Source organism: Hypanus sabinus, chromosome 2 (assembly GCF_030144855.1).
Source record: "Hypanus sabinus isolate sHypSab1 chromosome 2, sHypSab1.hap1, whole genome shotgun sequence".
Lineage (NCBI taxonomy): Eukaryota > Metazoa > Chordata > Chondrichthyes > Myliobatiformes > Dasyatidae > Hypanus > Hypanus sabinus.
Window position 1 is genome coordinate 176,501,172 of NC_082707.1, and position 17,806 is coordinate 176,518,977.

Here is a 17,806-nt window from a genome sequence, read left to right on the forward strand (position 1 = left end):
ACAGCACCTTGTATTCTGTCTGGGTAACCTCCAACCTGTTTGCATGGACATCGATTTCTCAAACTTCCAGTAGTAGCCCCCCTGCCCCCCTCCTTCACCATTCCCCATCCCCTTTTCCCTCTCTCACCTTATCTCCTTGCCCACCGGTTGCCTCCCTCTGGTGCTACTTCCACCTTTTTCTTTCTTTCCTGGCCTTCTGTCCTCTCCTATCAGACTCCCCCCTCCTCCAGTCCCGTATCTCTTTCACCAGTCAGCTGCCCAGCTCTTTACTTCATCCCTGCCCCTTCAGGTTTCACCCATCACCTGGTGCTTCTTTCTCCCCTCTCCCACCTTGTAAATCCACTCCTCATCTTTTTTTCTCCAGTCCTGCTGAAGGGGCTCGGCTGAAACTTCGACTGTATTTTTTCCTGTAGATGCTGCCTGGCCGGCTGAGTTCATCGGGCATCTTGTGTATATTGCTTAGATTTCCAGCATCTGGAGATTTTTCTCTTGTTAGTGGAAAAAACATTCACCTTGACCACTTTTATACATATGTTATTCGGCCCATTGAATCCCTGCTGTGTCCCCGAGCAATCCAATGAATTGCATTCCCTCTCATTTCCAAATAACCTATTCCTTTCTGCTGGCTGAATGGTCCTGTAACTCAGCTACATGGAGATAATTTACATCAGCTAATTGATCTACCAACCAACACGTGGCTGACAAAGGGGTAGATAGAAGTCTAATTATTAATTTCCCACCCCATTGGGATTGAAAGTTTCTAGATGTGGTGATTACTTTGCATCCCTTTATATAATGTGAATCTCCTCAATTGACCAAGGTGAACTCAGCCCCAGCTTGTAACAAGCCCCAAGTTTGATATGAATGAATTCAGAGAATTACTTTTCACTGCATACAGTTTCTCCCAGGTAATGAATGCCCAAGTGTCTGGTAGACTGGCTGTGAAGAGCTTCAGGTTATCCTCTGCCACTCAGATCAAGATCAAGGCCCCGCTTCCAGTTTGAGAACTCTGTGGGTTATGTGCAGTTCTCATTACCACATCCCTGCCTTAACCTGAGAGGACAGGTCCATAATTCATTGAAAGTCGTGTCACGAGTTGATCGGGTCATACGAAAGTTTTGGGTACATTAGCCTTCAAAAATCTTGCGTACAAGAGATGTCATCCCTGCATCTTACCCTATCAAATCCTATAAAAATTTTGTATGTTCCAATTGTATAATCTATCTTTCTTTCTAACAGTCCGCTTAATCTCTCTTTGGTGTGCAAGATTCCCATTCAAGGAATCCATCTAATAAACCCTTATTGCACTCCCTCTACTCCAAATATATCTATCCTCAGGTGGGAGATCAAAGCTGACATCCATATTTCCAGGTGATGTTTTAGCTGGGCGTTGTATCATGTAAAAATATATATTTCTACTCTTGTCATCAAATATCCTTGCAATAACAATCAAAATACAATTTTCGTTCATAATTGCTTGCATGTCAACTTCCAGTGATTTGTGCAGAATACGCCAGTCTCTCTAAATAGCGACACTTTTCAATATCTTGTCATGTAAAAAAAAATCCATTGTTCTATTTTTCCAAGTGGATGACTTCACATTTTCCCACCTTATATGTTCCACTTGTTACTTCCTCACACATTCATTTAGCCTGCCCACATCTCTAAGTTTCTCTGCGTCCTGTTTACAATTGACATTGGAACCCAGATTTGCATCAACAGGATAGGTTTATCTGGGAACCTAGCACTACTACTATTTTGTGTTCATTAACCAGTGTATCACCTCTATACCCATGTTTAATACCCTCTTGAGTTGCACCTCATTTAAAAAACCTTCTGAAGATCCAAATACACCCATTCACTCCCCCCCACTAAGCTTTATGTTCCTTTCAATTTAAAAAAGCTCTAAAGGATTTGTCGAACTTGATTTTGCTTTCATAAATCTATGTTTGCTCCTTTAATTTCATTATTTAAGTGCCCTGTGGAGGTTACAAATTTGTTTCTTTAGTTTTAACGATTGCTTGGTTGACAAATGATGTGAAGGTTTTATTTCCCGGAGGAGAAATGTCTCGTGGTTCCAATATTTGTCTTGATGACTGCAGAGAAATTGGACAGATTATACTTTGATTGTTCATAATTATAAATGGACTCCTCCAGATTTTGAAACTTATTGTCAATGGACATAATGATGCTGCATATAAATAATAAAACTCTAGATGCTGCGGTCTATGAAGCATAAGATCAAACAAATAGCAGAAACTAGCACCAAGCAAAAAGAAAACTCTTGAGGAATTTTATGCGTCAAGCACCATCTGTGGAGACAAAGGAATAGTCAACGTTTCAGGCCCTGTTGCAACCTGAAACATTGACAATCCGTTTGCCTAGTCATGTGTTGCTCAAAGCACTCAGTTCCTCCAGAAGTTTGCTATTTTTTCCATCTCTCTCTCTAGACTACAGTATCTGTAGCCTTTTGTGTCTCCAAATAACAGAAACCAATTGGTTATAAACACAGGAGATTCTGCAGATGCTGGAAATCCAAAGCAATACTGATGAAGTGTCAGGACTGATAAAGGGTCTTGGCCTGAAATCTCGACTATTTATTCCCCTCCATAAGTAGTACCTCTCCCGCTGAGTTCCTCCAGCGTTTTGAGTGTGCTGCAGCCATTTGGTTTTTGGGCTGTCCTGCAAAAAGCCAATTTTCTGAACAATAAAGGACTTTAATTCATTTTGAGGCCCAGAGTATTTGAAAACCACTCTCAAAAGGGTTTAATGGTAAATTATAAGTTACTAGAGAGGTACAATAATAATATAATAACTCTATTTGGCTTCAATAGAGTTTTGGCTTCATGAGTGCTCACTGCTAATGGGTCTAAGGGAGGAGGTCAAAGGGACTTAATTTATCTTTTGTTTTACATGCCCTTCCTGCTCTCCATTTCTCATTCCTTCCATTGTTTTATTGATTTAAAACGACCGAGTTTGGAAGCAGAGTAAGTTATACAGTTATCTCAAATATGTTACCCTGCCTGTTGACATGGAGACTCATTGAAGATCGTTATTATGGGGCGTGTTCCAGTGTAGTGGTTAGAGTAATACTATTAAAACACCAGTTGTAAGATTGGAGTTTGATTTCTTCTGTTGCCTGTAAGGAGTTTGTACATTCTTTCCATGACCGATTGGGTTTCCTCCAGATGCTCTGGTTTCCTCCCACATTCCAATGATATATAGTGGTTTAGTGAGTTGTGGGCATGTTATGTTGGTGTTGAAAGTGTGGTGACACTTGTGGGCTGACTAGTACAGTCGTCACTGATTAGATTTGATGCAAACGGCACATTTCACTGTTTTGATGCACACATGGCAAATAAAGCTATTCATTCTAAATCTTTATGAGTGACAGAGTCCTCAGTGTCAACTGCCTTGTGAGCCACACTGGTGCAGTCCTACTTCGGAAACAAACCATCTACTTCTGGGAATTTTTCATTTCAAGCATGTAGCACAGTATCCTGGGGGTTGTATCTGCTTGAGGTAAGCTTCAGTGCAGTGTTAGACATAGGGCAGTCCAGCACAGGAGAAGGTCCTTTGACCCACAATGATGTGCCAGACTCAATACATTTGTAACCAGATACCCAATTGAACTAATCCTTTCTGCCTACACAATGTCCACTCCTTCTATTTCCTGCACATAAATGAACCTCTTGAATGCCTTTATCATACCTGCCTCCACCACCATCCCAGGAAGTGGATTTCAGACACCCTCTATGTAAATAAATTGCCATGTACATCTCTTTTGAACTAGCCCCCTGTTTTCTTCAATGCATTCCTCTGGTGTTAGACATTTTGACCCTGGGGAAGCGATAATGGCTGTTGACTCTACCTATGCTTCTCATAATCTTATAAACCTCTAAAATTTTTCCTTGTCCTCCTCTGCTCCTGAGAAAACAACCCAGGGTTGTCCAACCACTCCTTATAGCACATGCCCTCTAATCTAGGTACTACTTCTGCATCCTTTTTAAAGCCTCAACATCTCTCCAATAATGGAGTGTCCAGAAAAGAATACAATACTCCAGATGCGGCCTAACTAAAGTTTACAAAGCTGCAGCATGATTTCCTGTCTGTTAAGCTCAGTTCCTCAGCTAATGATGGCAAGCATACTCTGTCTTCTTGACCACCTTTTCAATTGGCGCAGCCACTTTCAGGGATTTGTGCACTTGGATCCTAAGACCCCTCTGTTAAGGGTCTTGCCAATAGCAGTATACTGTCTCTTTAAGTCTTCCAAAGTGCAACATTTCACATTTGGCTGGGTTAAACTCCATCTGCCATTTCTCTGCCCATATCAGCAACTGATCTACATCCCACTGCATCCTTTGCCAGTCCTCTGCCCTATCCAGAGAAACACCGATCTTCAAATCATTTGCAAAGTTACTAACACACCCATCTATGTTTTTATTTAGGTCTTTTATATCTCACAAACAGCAAAGGTCCCAGTATGGACCCCTGCAGAACAACACTAGTCAAAGACGTCCAGCCAGAATATGTCCAATTGACCACTACCCTCGGTCTTCTATGAACAAGTCAATTCTGAATCCAAATGGCCGATTCACTGTGGATCCTGTGTATCTTAATCTTCTAGACAAGCCTCCTTAACAGCATTCACAGCTCTACCTTCATCAATCATTTTCATCACGTCCTTGAAAAACTCAACCAAGTTAATAAGACATAAGTTCCTCTGCACAAAGCCACGTTGACCATCCCTAATTAGGCCATTGTTTTCCAATTATTCATAAATCCTATCCCAAAGAAGCAGCTTCAGTAACTTGCCTACCCCAATCATAAGACTTACTAGTCTACTGGATTATCCCTAGTTCCCTCCTTGAATAAAGGAATAATATCAGCTACCCATCAGTGCTCCAACCTGTAGCTAGAGAGGACATATTGATTAAAGCCCCAGCAATCTCATCTTTCACTTCTGTCAGTAATCCGGAGTATTCCCATCAGGACCTGGGATCCAATACTACCTCTATCTCAAAATGGCCTAGCAAATGAGTATGCAAAACACTAATCTCCCTATCCTCCATGTTCTTCTCTTTGGTAAATACTGATGCCAAGTAACTATTAAGGACTTCACCCACATTCTCCAATTCAAGCACATGTTCCTGCATTTATTCCTTGATAACTCCTACCTTCCCCCTTGTTATTCTCTTGTTCTTGATGTATGTATAGAATGCCTTGGGATTCTCTTTAACCCTACTAACTGAGGACTTTTCATGGCCTCTGCTGACTCTTGTAATTCCCTTTGTGAGTTCTTTTCTGGCCTCTTTATAAATCCTCAAGGGAGCTATTTTATTTTCACTTCCTAAACTCTACATATGTTTCATTTATTTTCTTGACTAAATTCACCACCTCCAACATCCAAGATACCCTTACCTTTCCATCCTTGCCCTTTTTTACTGGAACATACTTGTCCTGTACTCTGTGCCATTCACATGTGTCCTTACCCAATTAACTCTCCCTCGTTCCTGCCTAATACCCTCAAAATTTGCTCAGTGTTACAATTTCTTTTGCCCCCATGACTTCCTGGAATTAAAATCATTGGAATGAGTTAATGTTGTATTCAGTTTTGAATTTGGGCTTGTTTTTCACATCATAACATACACTCAAACACATCATTTATGTGTTAACAATGAACACACCTAATAAGGTGCTAGAGACAGCCTGCAAGTGTTGCCACACATTTTAGTGCCACGTACCTGGCCACAATGCTTGGCAGAGCAACACAAAACATACCAAGAAAAAAAAACAGAACACAAACAGCAAAACGAGCCCCTTTCTTTCCTCTAATGGAAAGCTGTGTCCAGGCTTCAGCCATCGGGCTTCAACTTCTGGACTCGGGTCTGGAAGAGCCCTTATTTTCCATAGAGCAGCAATATCCAAGGCTGCATATTGTGGATTAAGTACCTCTAAGTGGGAAACAAAATGGGGGGATGGAATGAAAATGGTGGCACTGTCAGCATTCTTCACAATAGAGTATAACCTTGGGTCAAAATGGCTTAAAAATATTTCATCACTATCTTCTCGAAGCAACAGAAGACTGTTCACTTGATTAATCACAACCAGAATGACGCTGACATGCTGCAGGATAATACTGAATGAGGGATCCCACCACATTGTCTACAGAGTTTCATTACTGTATCAAGACATTCAGTTTGTCTTGAACCCATTCCTTCAGCCTGTATCTGGTTCAATGCCTGCAAATCGTACATTGCAATTCTGCAAAGGAATGTTTCTTTGCTTATGGAATCCCCTGCACTGTGGTACACTGTGAGTGTGCTGCATAATACAGTGTTGCCGGGTTGAAGCACAAGGGTTCCAAAGTTAAACATGACAGTGAAAGGTATTAATTGGAAGAGATGGTGTGAACTCCTGAGAGAAGAGAGAATTCACAGGGAGCTCTGTCATTGCTGAGTCATTATTGCGTGCAAACTAACCACACAGGAGGCCTTGATCGAGATCCATAGGCACAGCTAAGCCTTTGATGACAGATCTTAAATGGCACTGGGAATGGGGCAGAGCACAGACTGAATTAAACTTGAGAGAAGGTTCTATAACTGCTCTGCTGGATTGACTGACTGTGCTGTGGAAACTGAAACTTAATCCTTCTGGAGAAAGACACTGCCATGGTCATTTTGACACATTCCAGATGTCCTATCAAAGATACCCATGTTGGTCACAGACTTATGAAATTTTTATTCAAAATATTCCAGGCATGAACTTCCTACTATTGTCCCAGAATATTCAAAAACTAATAGAGACAAGGTTATAGTGTTTCTAAGAAATCTGAAGGAGTCCATATCTTTACAGAAAAATATGATGGAATTTTTCATTAGTGCAACATATTGGAATGGGGTTGAGAAATGGGTTTGGGTTCAAAAGGCAAATGATGCTCCAGGCACCAAATTTTCCCCTAGAAATGAAAGAAACTGTGGATAAAGTAAAGACTCGTTATTCTCAAGCTCCTGTATGCCATTCTACACACTGTTTGACTACTTTAGATGTCCACTTAGAACAGAGATGAGGAGGAATTTCTTTAGGCCAAGGGTATTGTATTTGTGGAAATAATCTTTTCAGACTGCTGTGGAGATCAAGGCATTGGATATATTTAAAGCAGAGCATGATAGTTCCTTGATTAGTAAGGACGTCAAAAGTTACAGGAAGAAGGCAGGAAAATGGGGTTGAAAAGTATAGTTAATCAGCTATGATGGAATAGCAGAGCAGATGTGATGGGCCAAATGGCCTAGTACTGCTACTATGTCTTATGGTCTTGCAGATATAATTGTACTCAGTGTTTGAAAGTATATGAATGTATATGACTTAGGAATTCACAGTAATATGTTTCTGCCTTATTCCTGCGTTGGAGGTTGGACAACCCTATGCTTTCTGCACAGGTAATATGGGCCGCAGTTTCTAACAACTGAGGGTAGAGTACCTACATGATGGTATTTTAGAGCAGGTTGTGGTTGAGCCACTTGGGAAAAAGATGTTCTGGATCGGGTGTTACGTAATGAACCAGATTTTATTAGGGAGCTTAAGGTAAAGGAACCCTTACCCTTAGGTGACAGTGATCATAATATGATTAACATTACCCTGGAATTTGAGAGGGAGATGCTAAAATCAGATGCATCAGTAATACCGTGGAGTAAAGGAAATTATAAAGGTATGAGAGAGGACCTGGCCAAAGTTGATAGGAAGAGGACACTAGCAGGGATGACAACTGAACAGCAATGATGAGTTTCTGGAAGAAATTCAGAAGGCACAGATAGATATATTCCAAAGAAGAAGTAGTATTATAAAGGCAGAATGACACACTGTAATGGAGAAGGGGAGACAAAAACAATATAAAAACAAGAAAGGGCATATAATATAGCAAAAATTAGTGGGGTTAGAGGATTTGGAAGCTTTTAAAAGCCAACCGAAAGCAACTAAAAAGTCATAAGGAGAGAAAAGATGAAATATGAAGGTAAGCTAGCCAATAATACCAAAGAGGATACCAAAAGTTTTTTTTCAGATATATAAAAAGTAAAAGAGGGGCAAGACTGTGGAAAATGATGCTGGAGAGGTAGTACTGGGGGAACAAGGAAATAGCAGATGAACTAAATCAGTATTTTGCATCCACCTTAACTGTGGAAGACACTAATAGTGTGCCAGACGTTCGAGAGTGTCAAGGGGCAAGAGAACGTGCAATTGCAATTACTAAAGAGAAGCTGCTTGGGAAGCTGATAGGTCTGAAGGTCCATAAGACACCTAGGCCAGATGACCTCAGGGCTCTGAAAAAGGTAGCTGAAGAGATTGTGAAAGCATTAGTAATTCATGAAACATTGGTACTAGGTTCTGGCATGGTTCCAGATGATTGGAAAATTGCAAATGACACTCTGCTCTTCAAGAAGGGAAGGAGGCAGTAGAAAGTAAATTGTAGACCAGCTTAGCCTGATCTCAGTGAATGGGAAGATGTTAGAGTTGATTGTTAAGTATGAGATCTTAGGGTACTTGGAGGCACATGAAAAAAATAGGCCCAAGTTAGCATGGTTTCCTTAAGGAAAAATCTTTCTTCCCCAATCTGATGGAATTCTTTGAGGAAATAACAAGCAGGATAGACAAAGGAGAATTGATGGATGTTGTATTCTTGGATTTCCAGAAGGCCTTTGACAAGATGCCACACTTGAGGCTGCTTAGCAAGATAAATGCCCATGGATTTACAAGCAAGATGCTAGCAGGATAGAGGATTGGATGATTGGCAGGAGACAAAGCATGGGAATAAAGGGAGCTTTTTCTGATTGGCTGTCGGTGATTAGTGGTGTTCCACAGGGATTGCAGATAGGACTGCCTCTTTTTGTGTTATATGTCAATAATTTGGATAATGGAATTGATAGCCTTGTTGCCGAGTTTGCAGATGATGTGAAGATAGGTGGAGGGGCAGGTAGTGTGAAGAAAGCAGGGAGGGTACAGAAGGATTTAGACAGATTAAGAGAATGGGCAAAGAAGTGGCAGATGGAATACAGTGTCCGGAAGTGTATGGCATGTACATAAAACATGGAACATAGAAATCTACAGCACATTACAGGCCTTTCAGCCCAGAATGTTGTGCCGACCATGAAACCTACTCCAGAATTTCCCTAGCACATATCCCTCTATTTTTCTAAGCTCCTTGTACCTAGCTAAGAGGCTCTTAAAAGACCCTATTGTATCCACTTCCACGACCACTGCTGGCAGTGTATTCAACACACTCAGCACACCCTGACATCCCCTCGGTACCTATTTCCAAGCACCTCAAAACTGTGCCCCCGGTGTTAGCTTGTGTACTTTGGTGGAAGTAACTAAAATGTAGACTATTAGCTAAATGATGCCATGGACTTTTAAGACCTTGTGCAGGATTCCCTAAAGTTTAATTTGCAGTTTGAGTCAGTGGTGAAGAAGGCAAATGCAATTTTAGAATTCATTTTGACAGGACTAGAATATAAAAGCAAGGATGTAATGCTGAGGCTTCATAAAGCACCGATAAGGCCCCACTTGGAGTATTGTGACAGTTTTGGGCCCCTTAATTTAGAAAGTATGTGCTGACATTTGAGAGGGTTCAGAGGAGGTTTGCGAGAATGATTCCACAAATGAAAGGGTTATTGTACAAGGAGCATATGATGTCTCTGGGCATGTACTCTCTGGAATTTAGAAGAATAAGGGAGGATCTCATTGAAACCTATCAAATGGAGAAAGGCCTCGATAGAGCAGATGTGGAGAGGATGTTTCCTATCGTGGGGGAGTCTTGGACTAGAGGTCACTGCCTCAGAATAGAGGGACTTCTATTTAAAACAGAGATGAGAGGGAATTTCTTTAGCCAGAGGATGGTGAATCTATGGAATTCATTGCCTTGGGTGGCTGTGGAAGCCAAGATATTGTGTGTATTTAAGGCAGAGTTTGATAGGTTCTTGATTAGTCAGGGCATGAAAGGTTAAGGGGAGAAGGCATGAGAATGGGGTTGAAGGGGAAAGTGGGTCAGCCATGATGTAATGGTGGAGCAGACTCAATGGGACGAGTGGCCTAATTCTGCTCCTATCTCTTGGTCTTGTGGTCTTATTCCAACCGAGATGTCTTTTCCCACTATCCGAGTAAACCCCAGAACAGGGCATGCCAGAGGACAGCAGATAAAATGTTCCCCACATAACTACTGGGGTCATAACCCGAGGAATTTAGGGGCCAGTCTCTGTTATTAAGAGGATTATGAAGAGCTGATTCATGAACAGTTGATTCAATGTCATGCCTTCAGGAACTGAAAGGTAAGGTTTCAAGTCGCCCACGGTGATACTGAATATTGATACTGAGCAGGGTTTATCCTTGCATGACAACAAGAAATGACACTTTCTGTTGAAAATGCCAGACATTTGATCCAACTGAAGGGCTTAAATTTTATATTTTCAGAGCAAAGCCTCACATATTTAGGGATTGTGGTAACATTGGGCTCCGGGCTTTCACTCGTTATTAAGAGAAGATCTCCAGTTACCACAGAGTATACAATCTCTTAAAGCAGTCGGGGTCTACCACACCCAGCTGTGGGAGCAATTAACTGTATCATGGGAGCAGGACTGAGAAACAACCCTTCATTTTTCCACACTGTCTTTTGCACAGAGCACGATTTTACGTCAGCAGGAGGAGGAGGAGTTGTAGGGCAAGCTTGTTGCAGTTAGACGAGGTCTAGCATTGAGCTGTTCCAATGACCTTTTCAATAACTCATTCTCGAGCTATGAGTGTGGTCAGTCACACAGCAGCATCTCCACCTGCCTCTGTGCGGGCACTCCTCTCTGAAATGTTCCAGACTGCATGGGGAGGCTGAGGCTTGTGGGAGTGGGTGAGGGTTTGCTGCTTGGGAGATTGATGAATGAGATTAGGAAGGAGAAAAGCAATCAAACAATAGCCTCATCAAGCTGTGCCCTACCCCAGCTTTTTGACCTCGCCACCATTGCCAAGGTTACTGTTCCTTAATTTAGTTGAACACACTTCAAGATTTGAAAGAATAGGCCGGCAGCCTCCTGTCCCACAGGACAATAGCTTTCAGCTTGACATTCAGCTCAGTGTTGAACCTTACCCCATGTGGCTGATGGGGACATGCTGTAGTAGCGGCCTCTGCACATGAAGGCTGTGTGCTGAGAAGGGACCAGATTTAGTGGTCTTTGCTATCTCTGGGCCCTCTTCTCAGCCCACTGAACATTTTGTTCTCTTTACCTCTTCTGATGCTTTCTCAAACAGGCCAGTGGCTGAGTCCCAGTGTCAGTGTCTGCCAACTTCACATCTAGCTTTCAGATGCCGTTGCAGTGCAGGCCTGGATGTCCAACCGGTGGTGACCAGGTGATCAATTCACCATAGAGAATGTTCCCAGCAATGCAACCATTGTCCATCTGATAAACCTGTCCAATCTACTGCAGATGCACTAGAAGACACTAGACACTAGAATACTACAGCTCAGTACAGGCCCTTTGGCCCTCGATGTTGTGCTGACCCATATATTCCTTAAAAAAAGTACTGAACCCACACTACCCCGTAACTCTCTATTTTTCTGTCATCCATGTGCCTGTCCAAGAGGATCTTAAATACACCTAATGTTTTAGCCTCCACCACCATCCCTGGCAAGTCATTCCAGGCACCCAAAACCCTCTGAGTAAAAAAAAAACAAAAAAAAACTTACCCCTGATGTCTCCCCTAAACGTCCCTCCCTTAACTTTGTACATATGCCCTCAGGTGTTTGCTATTCGTACCCGGGGAAACAGGTACAGGCTATCCACCCTACCTGTGCCTCTTGTAATCTTGTAGACCTCTATCAAGTCCCCTCTCATTCTTCTACGCTCCAAAGAGAAAAGTCCCAGCTCTGCTAACCTTGCTTCATATGACTTGTTCTCCAAACCAGGCAACATCCTGGTAAATCTCCTCTGCACCCTCTCCATAGCTTCCACATCCTTCCTATAATGAGGTGACCAGAACTGAACACAATACTCTAAGTGCGGTCTCACCAGAGATTTGTAGAGTTGTGTTTATGCACTCTGTGATGAATGTGCACAGAGTTTCCATTTATGTACCGGGTTTCAAATATTTCTAGAAAGTCTGAAGGGGTCTACATTAAAGTACCTGAAATTTACTGACCATGCCCCACAAAAAGATATCTGAGGCAATAAAGTAGAAAATTTTGCAATAATTTCTCATGCCTTGCATCTGTTGCCCTGGCCCCAGGAGTGCACTCAGAGCACAGTATCACTGTTTAGAGTTCTCCATTAGGTTGTTGCTAGTCTATCCTTCCTGGCTCAGCTGGCAAATTTTCCAATGTGCATGTGGATATCAGCATCAGATGGTTGGTTATGTGAGTCTCTTCACTGACACATTATCAATGCTGTTTTATGGTGGTGTGTCAGTTGGAAAAGGACACGTTACCCCATTGCTGGTGGCCAACACAGTTCCTTACAGAAAGGGTGGAGTTTGTCCATCAACCGTTGGGGGTTTCCTTTGTATGGGATGCCAGGATGGCATCGTGGGCATAGACTAACTACCTGATGGGGGAGTTGGCACAAGTTTTCTTGGCCCTCTCAAGAACAGTGGTCTCGTGCAGATGAGCTGAAGGCATTTCGCAGCAGGAATTAATGGAATGCTGCTACCGCCATAACTGACATTTATGGACCTTGAAAGGTTCTGATGTGGTATACTAGTCTGGTTGTCCTGAAAGGAATGGATCATGTTGAGAAGTTTCAGTAAACAGCTGGTTTTCATCAGCACCTTGCATGCATCATCCCTGTTCACACAATTGCATGCTTTGGGAAAGTGAATAAACAATAGTCTCATTTATACATGGCATTTCTCTTCCAAATGCTGAACTAAGAGTACATCAGTTATGGATCTCCTGGTTCTAGAACCTCCCTGGGTTTTGTGGTTATCCACTCTGCAGTAGATTGGATTCCAGGTCTGAACAACATGAGCAAATTCTTCTTTCACGGATCATGACAGAAATCCGTCCTCTGGATTGTGGCCATTCAGTATTTTGTAGTCAGGGGTTTCTTGGCTGAAGGCAGGTAGCAGCTGAATGGTGGGATTCGGTGTTCTGCTCCATATCAGAGATAGCCTGGAGAGCCTGTTCTTATACCAGTCAGACTGGGGGTTATCACTCTTAACCACTTTGTGCAAGCTCAATAGTATAACCCCTCCAGAGCACAAACCTACGCAGTTTCCGATATGTCTCTGGACTGTCCGTATGACAGAAAACCTGCCCTCAACTTCCCCATGGGGTCCAAAGGAATGTAGATCACCACATTTGACACAGTCTTTCTACAAATGCTGCAAAAACAATGATCTGATTAGGCATTAGCATTGATCAAATATTATCACTCCATTGCTCTAAAGTTCACTCTTTACCTGTTATCAAGATATGACCTTATCTAATTTAATTCTTCAGGGTATACACAGCTCTATCCGTAAGTATATTTTATATTTAAAAGTATTAGTTTTTATCTCTGATATCTGCCCATTTCCATTCCTCTCTTCTGCCAAATATGATGTCATTGCCAAAAGAAAGGTTGTGCAGAGAGTTTCCTGTTAAACATCAGTCACTGTCTATAATTTTATTTCTAATTTGCACCAATTTGTCTGTTTTTCTATATCTGACTAATTTTCACACCTCTAAGATGTTGGCTTTTTATGAGAGTGCTATATGAATTAGAATATGAAAAAGGACAAGTACTTTATAACACTTTGAAACCTTTGAAAGCTTCGTTTCCAGCTGAGGTTTTAATCAGACTGAAGAAGAAAAATGTTCTGATTCCCGAATAATCAGTTCAACTTTTGATACCCAAATAAATCACACTTCAAACAATGTTACCTGTTTTGTTGGGTGTGAGCTGGAGAGAGTATAAATTTCAATTTAAACATTGCTGTGTGAATGATTCGATTTGTGTACCACAGTTCCAGTCTCAGTGAAGGATTATTGAAAATCCTGTCAATCAGGATGACCTTTTCTCTGGAACATAGAAGATAAATTCTTTAGGGATTTGAAGGTGGGGCTGTCGACAGTGGGATGCAGTGATGATAAGTGGGTAGAGAGGCTGAAAATCTGTAAAAGGAATTGGTCTCTTCAAGAGCCCTGAGAGTAAAATGTTTCCCTTCAATGCCACACTGCTTTTAGAAAGAAAACAGAGTGCTATTATTTAGTTATCATTTCCAAAAAGATTAATCAAATCCTTACTGTAATGCGACAGAAACAAGGTTTTTGCTGTTTTTCATATCACAGTAGTCTAGAATGGGAGGCATGGTAGTGTAGGAAGAGTAGTATAGTAAAATAGTGGTTAGTGGAATCGCTTTATATCAGCAATCTCCAGTTGGGGTTCAATTCCCATTGCTATCCGTAAGTTCTCCCTGTTACCATATGGGTTTCCAATAGGAGCCCTGGGTTCCTCCCATTTTCCAAAGATATATTGTTAGAGTTAGTAACACACACAAAATGCAGGAAGAATTCAGCAGGTCAGGCAACATCTATGAAGTCTATGTTTTAGGCTGAGACCCTTCATCAGAACTAGAAGGGAAGGGGGAAGAAGCCAGAATAAGAGGGTGGGGAGAGCGGAAAAGAGGTATGATCTGGAAGCTGATAGGAGAAGCCAGGTGAGTTCCTGCAGCTTTTTGTGTGTGTTACTCTAGATTTCCAGCATCTTCAGAATCTCTTGTGTTGACGGTTAGGGTCAGTAAATTGTGGGCATGCTGTGTTGGTGTTGGAACCGTACCAACACTTCGTTGGCTGCTCGCAGCACAGTCCTGGCTGATCTGGTTTGATGGATTCAACTGTATGTTTCAATGTGTTGATGTATGTGTGACAAATAAAACTCATTCTTATATCTTTATCATTATATTGAATAAATAGTGCTTCATATTTTAAACATGCAAGTTTGAAGATTTTCTTTTGTAAAGGTTTAGATACATTCTCAGTGAAAAGCTGAAGCAGATATAGAGTGGCATTCATTTACAGGGATCAGCATCTAGTTCTCAAAGGAAGGAGAGATGAGCTGGAATGACTGTGGGGCAGAACCCCATACAGGACACTAATCCATGACACAGGAGCTGGAACTGAAACAACACAACGTGTGCAGGGCACACGCTGATTTTTCCTGAAGCTATTGCGTGGACTTGGGAGTGTTGTTGTTATTAGTGCACCAACTTAGCCTTTGGCACCTAAGGAAGATGGTGTTTGAAGGTCAGGAGAGCACTTCCAACACAGGGAGACACAGTGGAGCGGATAGGAGAACCAGTGCCTCAAAGCTCCAGCTGCCTGAGTTCATTGCCAACCTTCGGTGCAGTCCGAGTGGAGGTTTTACTTTCTCCCTGTGACTGATTTCCACTGGGCTGTCGAGTTTCTTCCCACAGGCCAGCAGTGGTGTTGGGTGGCCTCTGTACACTGGCCCTAGGTGGATGAATGATGTGAAAGTACGGAGAGTAAAATGGGATAGGGTGTTAAAATGATAATTTTACTCAAGTAGGCCAAGGGGCCTGTTTCTCTGTAACTCTAGAAGCCATTGCTTATTGGGCAACAGTGGTCCTGTACCATCCTGTACAGTTCTGAGTTAAAGAGCAGATCAAGATTAACAATTGGTGAAGCACTCAATTTATCCAATATAGTAGATGGAGCCACTGGTAGTTCTTAAAATCTTGTGAGACGTTAATCCACCATGTTTTAATCTGTTAGTATTCTTGTAGCCTTGAAAAGTTATATTGTTTGAATCAGTTAACATGCTACAATTTTACTTTAACACAAACTTCTTTATTTTCCACTTGAATTTCTAGACACATATGCAAAACTCTGTCTCCTGAACTCAGCTGGGCAGGAGATGTCACGGTGCAAAACGTCCATTCGACGTGGTCAGCCTAACCCGGTCTACAAGGAGACTTTCATCTTCCAGGTTGCTCTTTTCCAGCTTTCCGAAGTCACTCTGATGATCTCGATTTACAACCGGCGCAGTATGAAGCGCAAGGAGATGATTGGTTGGATTTCCATGGGGCAGAACAGCAGTGGGGAAGAGGAACAAAATCACTGGCTGGAAATGAAGGAATGTCAGAGCCATCAGGTGTGCAGATGGCACACACTACTGGAATCTTAAACTTGCTCTGGCTCAATAAAGGATGTCTTTTGGAGACCTTTTATCTATGCAGCAGACATCTGTTGTATTGCATTGTTCAGACTCTATGCTAATGCTAACGATAGTCAAGTAGTCCAGGACTTTATTATGTATAGCAGATTGCTTATCTAGCATGAGAAATTCTTACAGGGATTTAAAAGCTATTTCCAAGAGATAAGTGCCTGTGGAGGAGCTGTGTCACTGTGATATAATAACAATGACAAATCAGTATCTAGGATGAACATGTAGTACAAAGGAACTGCTGTTGCTAGAGATGTAAGTGCATGTATTTAATTGGTCATTAGTTAGTGCCAAGCCATGCATGCAAAAGTGATCCAGTTCTTCAAATGTTCCCTTCCTCTGAGAGTTGAGCAGTCTATAATTTGTTGACAACTGCAAATGCTAAATATCATTGATTTTTGTTTAAAGATGTCTCTTTAACGATAATAAAACAAGCTGTACAGAATGAAGCATTGGTAAAATTAAATCTCCCTCTAGAAATGTCAGAGTCTAGAATATCCTAAGCAGGCATGAATGAAACTGGCTGTGAAGTGACTTTGAGTGATTACAGTGTTTGAGAAGATGAGTATACATCATTACCTGTCAGCTGAAGTCGCTTTCTGCAAATTGTATATTATTTCTGTTGTTTCTGCCACTAAATATTAGATTATTACATTTTATGTCTTTTGATGATTCAACTCCCAGAAATGGATAAACACTATTGTGCTTGGCATCAGATTCCATTTAAATGTAAAAGACAGCTCTTTCTGAGGATGAATAACAAGACGACATAAATCTAAAAGATGATTCTATTTAAATACATCCAACCAGCAACTTAGAAAATTACTCTTGTACTCTGTGCTTTTCTTCAAGCTCGTTGGAGAGGATAAACTGCTTTGCATAAGAATCCTACTGTAGGAAAGCAAGTTCAGAAAAATTAGGTGATCTGAATCTCTGATTTAATACACGTTTTTGAGGTAAAGGCTGCAAATGAAGTATCTTGAGGATAGCTGTATCTTGCTCTAATAAATTTTAAAAACAATTACAATTAACAGTGGACAAGTAACTTCATAGAAGTGCCATTGATGAAAGTCTGTAGTGTGGAAACAGATCATTTGGAGCAGGAATTTTCTATCTTGTGCATTTCTTAATTCTGTAATTCAGTCATATTTCTGGAATTTAATATCCATTTTCAAGTAAATATTTAATAATACCTTTCTATAATAATGATGTTTGCTTCAATGTAACCTTATCTAGAGGAAAATCCATAGCAGTTACAGCAATAAGTAGTTAAAACCAATGTGGAAATTCACCACCATAAACCTTAAAATTTATTTGTCCTTTTTTGTGTCTTCCTCCATCTCATTTCACAAGGTTCTTAGTCCGAAAGGGACTAAGGGAACTCTGGGTTTGCAGCAAAGAATGAATGGTGTTATATTGCATTCTTTACTTCCTTTCCACAGCTTCACTGCCCCCTCTTACAGTTCTTTTTAGTTTCTCTGCTTTTTCTCTTTCCTGCTTCTCTCACTCTCTCTGCCACCCTCAATGATCTCAAATGCTACTTCAGCGTTTTTGTAAATAGAAGTTACGGTGGATCTGCATTTCTGCTTTTAGTAGGTAGTTTTTTCACA

General features: G+C 41.4%; 1 protein-coding gene across 5 annotated transcripts in view; it reads left to right on the forward strand.

The window, feature by feature from the left end:
* Positions 1–16,641, forward strand: part of LOC132387641 (synaptotagmin-16-like) — a 170,992-nt gene extending 154,351 nt beyond the window's left edge. For all 5 annotated transcript variants that reach the window (XM_059960037.1, XM_059960031.1, XM_059960041.1 and 2 more), the window contains one exon: positions 15,844–16,641. In XM_059960037.1, the coding sequence (XP_059816020.1) occupies positions 15,844–16,157 (314 nt within the window). In that variant the 3' untranslated portion in view covers positions 16,158–16,641. The remainder of the gene's footprint in view (positions 1–15,843) is intronic.
* The last annotated feature ends 1,165 nt before the right edge of the window (positions 16,642–17,806 follow it).